We start from the raw sequence: 12,500 nt of genomic DNA, 5'->3' as shown, positions 1-12,500 counted from the left end.
TGTACACATATAAAATATATATACGTATAAAAATCATATATATATATATATATATATATATATATATATATAAATATATACATAAAAATCGTTCGATAATAAAAGATTTCTAACGTCGTTGCGATATTCGATTTTTCGAAAAAAAATTAATTTCGACAGTTCGATTTATATTGAGAAGAAAAAAAGAAGAAAAAAAGAAGAGAATTCGTATGCCGATTATATCGCGCAAACGTCAAATTATTTCCCAAACGCATTTCTCACTTCATTTAATTTTTGTCCGACCAGAAAAATATGGAATAGGTTGGGTTGGGTGAGGGTGGTGTAAAAGCAACTTCGTTGCTTCTTTCGAGATAATATATGAATTTCAATATTATTTTACTTCGTCATTATTTTAGGAAAGATTATTACTGAGCGTACTTCCAAGACACGTTGCGATGGAAATGAAAGCGGACATTGCTGGAAAGCCAAAAGACACGATGTTCCATAAGATCTACATTCAACGACACGAGAATGTTAGGTAAGTTCTTCTTCTTTTTTTTTTTTTTTTATTTAATTTTCTTTTCATTTTCTGCTGTTTCTTTCTTTCTTTCTTTCTTTCTTTCTTTCTTTCTTTTATATTTTATATTTTTTATTATTTTTCTTTTTAAACGACAAATCGTCCTGAAGAAATAAAAGAGACATTTCTGAAAGTACCTAACGTTTTAACGACTTTTGTGTTTGTTCGTTTGGCGAAATAGATTTTCTCACAGATGGAAAGAGAGAGAGAGAGAGAAGACTCGGAAAAGCATCGCACTTGACATGTAATTTAGCAAACGACAAGGCAGTATTGTTCGAATACCGAGAAGTTCGTTTTAGCGGTTCACTGTTTCTTTGAATGTAATTTGGAGTCAACTTCGTAGCGATTAAATTTTTGCTACCACGAATAGAACAGGATATTCCTCAATGATTTATTACGTCTCTTTCTCTGATGAGTAATTCTACATTTATAAATTTGCATTTGCACATTGCACCGATGCAATTGACTATTTTAAATGAAGAAAATTTATCCATATACACACACATGTATATATATATATATGTATATATATATATATATATATATGTGTGTGTATCTCTATCGTTATTGTTATTATCTATTATTATTATTATTATATTTTTATTATAATTATTATGTATAATCTATCGACGACTTTATTATTTTTTCTTACGTTTCTCTACTTTTTTTATTTATTTATATTTTTTGTTTTGGTTACAGCATTTTATTCGCAGATATTTGTGGTTTCACGTCACTCTCCGACCAATGCACAGCAGAAGAACTCGTCAGATTGCTCAACGAGTTATTCGCACGGTAAGAATAATTAATTATTAACACGACAATGAGAAAACGAATGGATAGAAAGAATTCTTCTTTTTCTTTTTTTTTTCTAACAAATTATATACCTATGATGATGAAAAAGATCCGAAGAAATTCGATGAATCGACAATAGTCACAACGTGACGACTCTCGTTGTTGCTCTCACAAAAATATATGAATGATAGAAATTTAACAATGATATACGTACTCACGTATAATACACGTTCGCAAGTGAATATCGAATGCTTGAAAAAAAAAAAAAGAATGAAACTTGTCTTTCTATTCTTTTTCGAAACTAACACGTCTCTCTTTTTTCTTTTTTCATTTTTTTTTTTTTTTTTTTTTCTTTGATGACAAGTTATGAGAAAAAATAAATCATCTTGCGCGAGTAAAACAAACGAAACGTAACGATATAGGTATGTTAAAACCATTAGTCTGAAAGATCGACGGTTCGGAACGATAGCCGTAGGAAGAAAAAAAAAAAAAAAAAAAAAAGGGCCAGGGGCAAAACACCCTCGACTGATTTCCAAGGGTATTGCCGAAGCACGTCGATGGCTTTACATTTTTTGCTTACGATATTTTCTTTCTCCCAACGTAAATCGAACGATTTTTTTCTTTAGCGGCTGAGAAAGAAAGAAAGAAAAAGAAAGGGAGAAAGAGAGGGAGAAAATTTGTTCCTTTTTTCGTAAGAAAAAATAAAAGGGAGCAAAAAGAAGATTATAATTGAACGCCTCGCGACACTTCTCTTTTTCTTTGCTTTTCTTTGTTTTTCGAATCTCCCCTTTTTTTCATTTTAAGCTAACACATTAACGGCGAAATAACGAATCGAGAGATCGAACGCGATTATTACAATATTACTTTCAGAAGTCAATTCCTAATCTTTTATTTACGATCGATCCGTAATAAATATTGTTTATTAATTATCGTAAATTTGAATTTATCGAGGGGAAAAATTGAATCGAGATTGTTCGTTCGTTCGTTCGTTCGTTCGTTCGTTCGTTCGTTCGTTCGTTCGTTCGTTCGTTCGTTCGTTGTATTATATAGCCAACGTGGATTGTATTGAAAGAATTAATGGATAACAAATATAAAGATAAAAATATAAAAATGAAAATATAGAAATAAAAAAGAATATATGTACACATACGTACAAAAAAAAAAGAGACAGAGAAAAAGAGAGAGAGAGAGAGAGAGAGAGAGAGAGAGAGAGAGAGAGAGAGAGAGAAAGAGAAAGAAATAGGGAAATTCTCGAAGAAGCTTTTCAAGATTTTTTTTTCTTTTTTCAGCTTTGACAGATTGGCTGCCGAGCATCACTGCCTGAGAATAAAACTCCTTGGAGATTGCTACTATTGCGTTTCGGGTCTACCAGAACCAAGACCCGATCATGCCCACTGTTGCGTGGAGATGGGATTGGATATGATTGATGCGATCACGTGAGTTTATGATATATCGTCACTTTTCTTCCCTTTTTTCCTACTTTTCTTTTTCCTTTCCTTTTTTTTTTTTTTTTTTTTTTTTTTACATTTTCTCCTTTTCTTTTGTCATATAATATCACGTCGTTAGTAGCATTGTATCATCAGTCAAAATATAAAAATCAACTCGATGATAAATCTGATCTCGTTTAATCGAAAAATATTTTTTACCTTCATTCGTCGTTTTTTCTCTTAGTTCGAGAAAAACTCGTAGTTTTTTCTCTCTCTCTATTTCCTTTTTTTTTTTGTTTCTTTTTTCTTTCTTTTTTTTTTTTTTAGGATTACGTAACTTGCAATAAAGGTATCGTTGTAATCGTTGAGATTTTCATTTTTTCTGAGGCATCGAGAGATTATCGATTTTGTAATTTTTATTGCCTTTTCTTCTCTCTTTCTTTTCTTTCTTTGAACAAATGTTTGACAAAAATTAGAAACTCGAATAAGGAAGTCGTAAAAAAGTTTGTCGTGGATATTTGAATTATAATTTTTTTTTTATATGGAAAAGGATTTCTCTAGAGTGTTAAAAAATGATCGTACAAAATCGATCGCTATTATTAAACGTATTCAATTTTTATTAATTTCAAATAATTAATTAATAAGTTATAATGTTGGAATAAAAAGAAATATAATCAATATAATCGAGCTTGTAATATTTCCATGCTCTTATAAAAGAATCATTATTTCATTTTGTATTTGCATAGACTGGTGCGCGAGGTAATGGCTGTTAACGTAAATATGAGGGTTGGTATTCATACTGGACGAGTACTTTGCGGAGTTCTAGGCTTGAGGAAATGGCAATTCGATGTTTGGAGCAACGACGTTACTTTGGCCAATTATATGGAAAGTGGTGGAATACCAGGGTAAGCATGAATACAAACTATTCTGTTTATAATATGAAAAATAATCCTATGAAAAAATAATCCAAAAGAACAAAAAAAAAAAAAAAAAAAAAAAAAAAGAGAGAATTATAACTTGAAAAGTGTAACACTGAAATTTTACACTCTCACGAATATATCCGTATTGTTCTTTTCGTTTTGTTTGGTTTTGTTTTGTTTTTTTCTTTTTCTTTTTCATCCGAGAAGAAAATTAATTCCTTATTAATACGTTCGAAGATATTTAATATATTCTAATAATTGAAATTTCACTTGAAACATATCATATATAATAGATATAATCACGCCTAAATCTTACAAATATACTTTTATCAAATTATAAATTATATTAAATTACATCAACGCACGTTTACTAATATACGATTAGATCGTATGATATATCGTGTATTAGATATGAAAAAAAAAAAAAAGAAACGAATTTATAGAGTTACAGAAGATTAGTAATATAGAACGGCTACGTGAGGAAAAAATTTCGATATTATTTTATTATAAGAATAAAGAGAAAAGAAGAAGAAAAAAAAAAAGAAAAAGAAAAAGAAAAAGAAAATAATATAAGAGAAAAGAAAAAAGAGGTCGATAGACTTTAGCCGGACACTTTTTCAGTCGAGTGCATATTACTAAAGAGACCTTGAATTGCTTGGGAGGATATTACGAGGTCGAGGAGGGACATGGTGAAGAGAGGAACTCTTATTTGAAGGAGCACAACATCGAAACTTATTTAATCGTTCCTGGTAATACTTACAAGGATAATATCTCTACATCTGGCACAAAAAAAGGATTCACGATAAATGGAAACGTGTCGAAAGAAATGAGAGTTATGGGTCATGGATCGCAACATGGCAAACAAGCCAAGTGAGGATAATACATTTTTAAAAAATATATATATATATATATATATATATATATATAATACATATATATTTTTTGTTATTTTTTTTTTTAAGAAAAATCAATTAGTATCTTGAATCACTTTGTACAGTTCCTTTGAACTCCTTTTATCATTGATATCATTGATACGTACGATAAAATATTTATTTCAATAGTTGCGCGAATCAATTAAAAAAAAAAAAAAAAAAGAAATCTAATATTTCGAAAGTTAAATCTACTCTTAGGTTAACATCTGACCGAAAATTTGGAATTTAAAGATGACATCGATATCATTTTATCGATTCCGTTTATCGAGATATACTCGTATGCACGTACATTTTTAATTATGACTTTCTTTCTTTCTTTTTTTTTTTTTTTTTTTTATTTTTTTATTTAGTACGAAAACGAAACATTTTGCATCTACTACGTAAATTCGAAAATTCGATGAACGAGTGAAGAATATTTGTCAAATAATATAAAAACATAACGGAGCGCGTGACTTAAATAATTTTGACATGTAATGGATTTTATGAATTAGTATATGAATCACGTCATCGCGTATCTTCGTAACGAAAATTGATCGAATGAAATCGTTGTCATTTTTTACAAAAAAAAAAAAAAATATATATATATATATATATAGAACAACAAATATATTTATTCAAAAATAAATTTTAATATCTTTCTATGCGTGTGTGTATTGTGGACAAATTATTATCGTTCTAAGCGTTGTTTCGAATAACATTTCTTTACGTATTTTTCCGCATACTTAACAGATTAGGATTTGGCGAGAATGTCGAATGCGAAAAAGATCCAGAAGACGAAGTAAATGAATATCTGATGAGAGCTATTGACGCAAGAAGCATCGACCGTCTTAGAGCTGAACATTGTACGCCTTTCATCTTGACGTTTCGAAGGCCTGACATCGAAGAGAAGGTAAAAACGATAATCGGCTTAAAAAGATTGCTACTGATATTCTTTTTTCTTTCTTTTCCTTCTCTCTCTCTGTCTCTCTCTCTCTCTCTCTCTCTCTTCTTTTTTTTTTAACTTAGATATCACGGATTAATAAAAGAGAGAAGAAAAAGAAAAAAAAAAAAATTGGAAAGTTCAATTTCATTTATACGATTTTCTTTTTTCTTTCCTTTTTTACTTTGAATTATGTATATAAAAATGATTTATGTATATATGTATATATATATATATATATATATATATATATATACAGAATGGAGGATCAAAGATAGATCACAGCTAATTGATTTTAAAAATCAGAGAATTGATTTCTTATTTTTCGAAATATAAACAAAAAATTGTGTTTGTTTTTAAATAGTAAATATATGACGAGAGCGAAAAGGATTTTATTGATATTTCAAATTACTTAGAAAATTTTAGCTTCTGCATATGTATATATATATATACATATTATATTATATTTGTAAATATTTCTCTCTCTCTCTCCCTCTCTTTTTGTCCTCATAAAGTATAGACCATCGCCTGTAATATGTTTCAGTATTCACGAGAAAGAGATAGGATGCTTTCCGCCTATTTTGTATGTTCCGGTTTCGTTTACATGGTCGTTGTGGTCGCCATCGCCATTACTCTTTCTGGGTAAATATGTAATGAAATTATATTTCATATTTAGCTAATATATTTACAAAGTAGTTGTATATTTATCGTCATGATCATAGGTCACCCCTGATATACATACTTAATAATATTATTTCGACATAACATTTTACGAAAGAAGGACACAAATATATACACTTATATGCACACGTCCGGCGTACATACATATGTACGTACACGTACACATACACGTGAACGTAATAATACACACACACTTTATTTTTCATACATCGATTCGAAATAACATCTTTTATTTTCTTAAAGTTTCTCTATATACCATATATTTTTCAGGAGTATATATTTCTACGTCTGTGCCGGTGTGAGCATATTGGTGATAGCTTTGGTAAATGCTATTCTACTTGCTGAGAAAAACGAGGTGAGTTTCGTTATATGCCACAAATGTATATACGTATGTACATATACCCAAATACATGCATACATATATTCCTTCTCGTATAAAACTACATTTTTCTGCCATTTTCATGCATATCTGCATACATATTCCTGAAATAAGTTATGTACACTCTCCTTCTTAGATACATTTATATTTATATATATATATATATAGAGTCAAGCATATATTAGACGTACATATTCGAAAACGTTAGAATATCTATGGCTTGGTCGCTCCTCGTTGGATCGATCGTAACAGAAAACTCTTTGGAAAGTTGCCACTTCCTCTTAACCTTGACTACTTGTCGAGATTCCAGGTCAGTGCCAAAATTATCGATTCGTCCATTATGTTCTTCGATGATAGAGACTCTTCTACGAATTGATTTCACTTTTTATCTTTTTCCGAGAACCCGCTCAACACGATCGTCATTATCCTTCGAATTCGTTTTCGTCTTCTTTTCAAATAGATTTTACACGTATATCACATTTTATACACACACACACACGCGATTTTGGAATATTAAATTATGTATATATAATTTTTTGCTTTTTTTTTTCTATTTTCTATTTTCTATCATAGACGGTACCTCAATGGATGAGGAACATGGCTTTGAAGATTTTTGAAAATCGGGTAATCGCCCAAAGCATTGCCGCCGCCGTCGTCTTTTTAACCTTCATCACCGTTCTTTCACCTTTGGTAAGTAATTATAATTATATTTAAACCTGATTTATTACTATCGTTGCAACGATTTTGTTTTCATTACGTTGACCAACTTCGTTCATCCATCTTTTTTCTTTTTCTTTTTCTTTTTTTTTTTTTTTTTGATTCCTTTATTTATTTATTTTTCTTTTTTACATTCGAACGAATACATCATTTGTTTATATCGAGTCGAATTATTTTTTCAATTGCTTAGCTCTTCCAAAGTACTTTAAAAAAACGAATGATGTACGTATAAACAAGATTAGAAAATTTTCATCGAATATTTTTTCTTAACAATTATTAAAACTCTTCCTCTCTCTTTCTCTCTCTTTAATTCAGTTTGTATATTCTCTGTTCGTAGACTTTGTCACGTAGTAATAGTAATTCGATAGCTTTTACCTTGTGACATCAATAGTATTTACTACAATCGCTTCTCGTTATTTAACAATGAAATAGACAGAGAGAGAGAGAGAGAGAGAGAGAGAGAGAGAGAGAGAGAGAGAGAGAGAAGGAAAATTTGTCGTGGAACAAGAGAATATGAAACACGACTGATCATGTTATTCTATTTTGTAATTCTCCTGTTTCAGATAAAACTAGACGAAAGCGAAACATGTGGAAGTAGTATTTTGACTTCAACCACCGAATGGCTTAACAATTCTGGCGTAATGGTTAAGAGAATCGAAAAACAAAATGGACCGTGTTACTACACTCTATTCTCCGACGTAAGTATTAAATATAAAAATTAATATTAATATACTCGAAAGAATATAAGATCTTTCATCGAATCGTTCTATAATTACTTTAAAAAAAAATTCCTCGATATGATAAGAATGATTATTCGATCGTATAAAGGAACGTATAAAAGACGAATCGAGATTATTTATAGGTTAATTGGCAATCAGTAATTATGTATTCGATAATTAGAACATATATTAAAGGATATTGAAGATAAGTTGAAATAATTCCTGACAGCTCATTCGGTTGATAACATTATCTCTCTATATTTTTCAATTAAAATAAAACGAATTTAAAAGAGAACATGGACGAGCTAGAAAACGCGATAGCTCTTGTAATTGATATTTATGTTTATGAAGAAAAAGAGAGAGAGAGAGAGAGAGAGAGAGAGAGAGAGAGAGAGAGAGAAAGCGTTTTCGTTAAATACGCTCGTCCTTTATCGTAATTACGAACTATATATCCACTCACATGTTTACATTTTGTGTATTTCTTTCTTTGTGTTTGTTTTTCTGAACAGCTATTTCCCGTTCTGGTGATGTTAGTTATGGTGACCTGTGCGGTATATCAAATTTTAACTTCGGTCTTCAAGGTCGCCGTACTAAGCATCGTCGTGGCCTGTTATTTAGGTGTTAGTATTTATCAAGCTATGAACGACGATCGTTTGGATATCGCTGAAAAATGGTTGGCTGGCGTTTTGGTAATCTTTTTTATGGCGTGTCTGGTCGTACATTCGCAACATACCGAAGCTACCTACAGGTACGTTTTATAAAATTTACGATTACACACACACACATATATATATATATTTTATTATTTATACATATATATGTTATTACGATATATATATATATATATACATATACATTTTATTTATATATTATATTTATATATATGTATATATTTTATTTTCATCTTATTTCATTATATTTTTATTGTTATATATATCATATATATTTTATTACGAATTTGGAATATTCGTTGAAGAAATCAAGGAGAATATATTCCTAGGAAATTTATTGACTGATCCTTTTTTTTTTCCTTTTTTTTTTGTTTTCTTTTTTCTTTTATTTCTCTTGCAGATTAGACTTCCTATGGAAACTCCAAGCGACCGAGGAGAAAGAAGAGATGGAAAATCTCAAGGCCTACAATCAAAAATTATTGGCGAATATTCTACCGGAACACGTGGCCGCACATTTTCTATCCACCGTTAATTCCGACGTAAGATAATCGATTAATCTCGTTAGTTCGTGATACAAACGATACTCGTAAATCAATTATCTACACAGAAAGCTAGACGTGATAAGAGTAAAACTTAGATCGAAAACTTAAAGGAATAGAATGGAAACAACGAAATCTATAAGATAATTAAAATGCGATGGGAATATTCAGAGAGAATGATTAATTTAGTAATTATCTAGATACGTCATTAAGCAAACAAATGATTAATTTCTATAATATGATGTTCAATAATAGAAAATTATTGGTGGTTCGAAGTAAATATATACATACGTATGTAAAATAGAAAAGAGCAGAGTAGAGAACATTTCGAAAGCTTAAAATTTCAAAGGTCACAATTATTATATATATATATATATACATAAGTGTATGTAAGTATCTACGTACGTGACTTACGTCACTGTAACCTTTTACAGGAGCTCTATCACGAGCAATGTGACTTCGTTTGCATAATGTTCGCCTCCATACCAAACTTTTCGGAATTCTATGTCGAGTTAGAGGCGAATAACGAGGGCGTCGAGTGCCTCCGACTTCTTAACGAAATCATCGCCGACTTCGACGAGCTTCTAGCGGAGGAGCAATTCAAGTACATCGAGAAAATAAAGAGTACTGGTGCCACGTACATGGCAGCATCCGGTTCGTACCGCACATTTTTCCTTTTACCTTTTCTTTTCTCTAGTTTTTTTTCTTCTTTTTACTTATCTTTCTTTTTTCTTTCTTTTTCTTTGTTTCTTTTTTGCTCCTTCCTCTTTCACTTTCGAAAGAGAAACAAGTTCGACGATTGACGTACTTACATAAAAAAAAAAAAAGACGCATTAAAAGAAAAGAAGAGAAAAAAGAAGTTGTTACGAATGTTGTTACGAAAAGTTTAGAAAAAAAAAAAAAAAAAAGAAAAGAAAAAAAAATACAAAGAGAATATAACTCACTACTAGATTTCAAATCTCGTAAAAACTTTTAATCGAGTGAAATATTACTGCATTGTGATCTTTCGCAATGGATTTAAAGGATCGATAAATAATATAATATCATCGATGGTAAACGTCAACGAGAATTCGATCAAACGATTTGAAAGTATATACATATGTAAGTAGTATTCGCGTATTCCTATTTATAAACGGCTTCTCTCGTTTTTCCCTTTCAATTAGGCCTGACGAGAAACACCTGCGACATGAGGGACTACAAACATGTGACCGCGATGGCGGACTATGCTTTAAGAATACGCAAACAGCTGGCTGACGTTAATGAACACAGTTTCAACAACTTTAGGATGCGCATAGGGATCAACATAGGACCGGTAACAAAAAATACATACATACATACATACACACACACATATATATATACATATAACAAAACTTGTGATAGTTTATTTAACAATGAAATCATTTTTTCGAAGTTACTTCTACAACTTCGATCGTTTGAATCGTTCATTTATGTTTTTCTTTTATTTATCATTTATAAGAACCATGATAAGTTCGTGAATATGAATAGAAGATATATTTGCGTACATAGGTTGTTGCCGGGGTGATAGGCGCAAGAAAGCCGCAATACGACATTTGGGGTAACGCCGTAAACGTGGCCTCCAGAATGGATTCTACCGGAGTTTTGGATAGGATTCAGGTCACCCGTGAAGTTCACGATATTCTATTGGCTAAAGGTTATCCACTTACTTGTCGTGGTAGTATACAGGTTAAAGGAAAGGGTAGTATGATAACGTATTTTTTGAATGGACCATGTGATACTACGAAGACGAGGAATAACGATACAGAGATATTAACCAGGACCAATACTAACAATAACAACAATAACAACAACAATAATAGCAACGCTAACGTTAACGAAAGAATGTCGTCCTCGCCCAATAACGGAGCAGTACTTCTTTGAAGAAAAAAATCAGATTATTTATTTTAGAGAAGTTAACAATCAAAATATCATCTTTTGTCCTTCCTTTGTCCAATGTTTCTTATATCTATACAAGTTTTGATTATCTGGATATATGCCGTTCGATATTTCGATGATGATCAAAACGACTACAAGGAAAATAAGACGACGATGATGTAGATGACGATAAAATAGAAAAATATATCATTAGATTTTATTTCAGATTTCTAATGATGGAAATATATTTTTCTGGCTATGATCCAGGTAATCGATGCTTTTCGTCGTACATACATAAGACGTAAGAACGTGCTTTGAATTTTTCTCTGTCTCTCTGTCCCTCTCTCTCTCTCTCTCTCTCTCTCTCTCTGTCTCTGTCTCTCTTTTTATTTCTTTCTTTTTTCTTTATTTATCTATCTATGCCTTTCTCTCTCTATCTACCTATCTATCTATGTTTTTCTCTCTATCTATCTCTCTCCGTCTTTCTCTCAACGATTTTATGTCCAAATTGAAGAAAAATACCAAAGTGGGACTTTATCGATACGTAACGTGATCTTTATCGACGTATTTTCTTGTTTTCCGCTATTATTTAACAAAAAAAAGAAAAAAAATTATTTAAGAAATATTATTTAAAATATCGTTTAAAAAGATTATTAAGGATATTATTTATAATATCATTAAAAGAATATTATTTAAAAAAAAAAAAAAAGAAATCTTTGAATAACACGTAATCAAAGAAGTAATCTCATTCGAACGAGATTTCGATATAATTCACGTTTATTAATTGCAATGAGACATATAAAAACTTTGTCGTTTAATCACCCATTGAATATTTATTTTATAATCCTTTTTTTTTTTTTTAAATTATATGTGATCCATTAAAACTGCATATCTTTCGTTAGATCACGTCAACTTCTAGCTTTAATTAATTACATTCTTCTAAGAAAAGAAATATTTTCTGAATATCCCGACGGAGATGAATAATAAATTCGTCTTCGATGAATGACGACATTTTTCGACAGAGAAATGTAACTAGAATAGAAAAAAAAAGAAAGCTCAAAATATGGATAACGATTATATTTCCAACGAATGATCTAACGTAATATTCATCTTCGACTTTCTATTATTTCGTTCCATTTATTTATTTTTTAACAACGCAACAACTTCTTTGCAAATATAATCTCTACATTATATTCATCGATTTACATTTCCATATCTTTAAAGACTATGCATATTTTTAGATGACCAAGACATAATAGTTTTTTTTATTCGTTTCAATATTAACGAAAACGTTGGTGCCAATTTCATTCGATTAATATTTTATATTATATACGTAAAAACGAAAAGAAAAA

General features: G+C 30.3%; 1 protein-coding gene and 1 long non-coding RNA gene across 6 annotated transcripts in view; one reads left to right on the top strand and one right to left on the bottom strand.

The window, feature by feature from the left end:
* LOC122629454 (adenylate cyclase type 6) overlaps nucleotides 1-11,378 on the top strand; it is a 69,950-nt gene extending 58,572 nt beyond the window's left edge. For 3 of the 4 annotated variants that reach the window (XM_043812868.1, XM_043812867.1, XM_043812869.1), the window contains exons 8-22: nucleotides 396-517; nucleotides 1,256-1,348; nucleotides 2,638-2,784; nucleotides 3,522-3,680; nucleotides 4,317-4,565; nucleotides 5,357-5,516; nucleotides 6,091-6,188; nucleotides 6,498-6,582; nucleotides 7,180-7,296; nucleotides 7,887-8,021; nucleotides 8,552-8,790; nucleotides 9,114-9,252; nucleotides 9,687-9,906; nucleotides 10,416-10,564; nucleotides 10,783-11,378. In XM_043812868.1, coding sequence (XP_043668803.1) covers nucleotides 396-517; nucleotides 1,256-1,348; nucleotides 2,638-2,784; nucleotides 3,522-3,680; nucleotides 4,317-4,565; nucleotides 5,357-5,516; nucleotides 6,091-6,188; nucleotides 6,498-6,582; nucleotides 7,180-7,296; nucleotides 7,887-8,021; nucleotides 8,552-8,790; nucleotides 9,114-9,252; nucleotides 9,687-9,906; nucleotides 10,416-10,564; nucleotides 10,783-11,154 — 2,484 coding nt within the window. In that variant the 3' untranslated portion in view covers nucleotides 11,155-11,378. Of the gene's footprint in view, nucleotides 1-395; nucleotides 518-1,255; nucleotides 1,349-2,637; nucleotides 2,785-3,521; nucleotides 3,681-4,316; nucleotides 4,566-5,356; nucleotides 5,517-6,090; nucleotides 6,189-6,497; nucleotides 6,583-7,179; nucleotides 7,297-7,886; nucleotides 8,022-8,551; nucleotides 8,791-9,113; nucleotides 9,253-9,686; nucleotides 9,907-10,415; nucleotides 10,565-10,782 lie in introns of those variants that run through there. The other variant, XM_043812870.1, reaches the window with a different exon arrangement.
* Nucleotides 1-12,500, bottom strand: part of LOC122629467 — a 50,363-nt gene that overhangs the window by 24,733 nt on the left and 13,130 nt on the right. The window lies entirely within an intron of this gene.

Source organism: Vespula pensylvanica, chromosome 5 (genome assembly GCF_014466175.1).
Source record: "Vespula pensylvanica isolate Volc-1 chromosome 5, ASM1446617v1, whole genome shotgun sequence".
NCBI classification, from domain to species: Eukaryota; Metazoa; Arthropoda; class Insecta; order Hymenoptera; family Vespidae; genus Vespula; species Vespula pensylvanica.
This window is presented reverse-complemented; position numbering and strand designations above follow the sequence as displayed.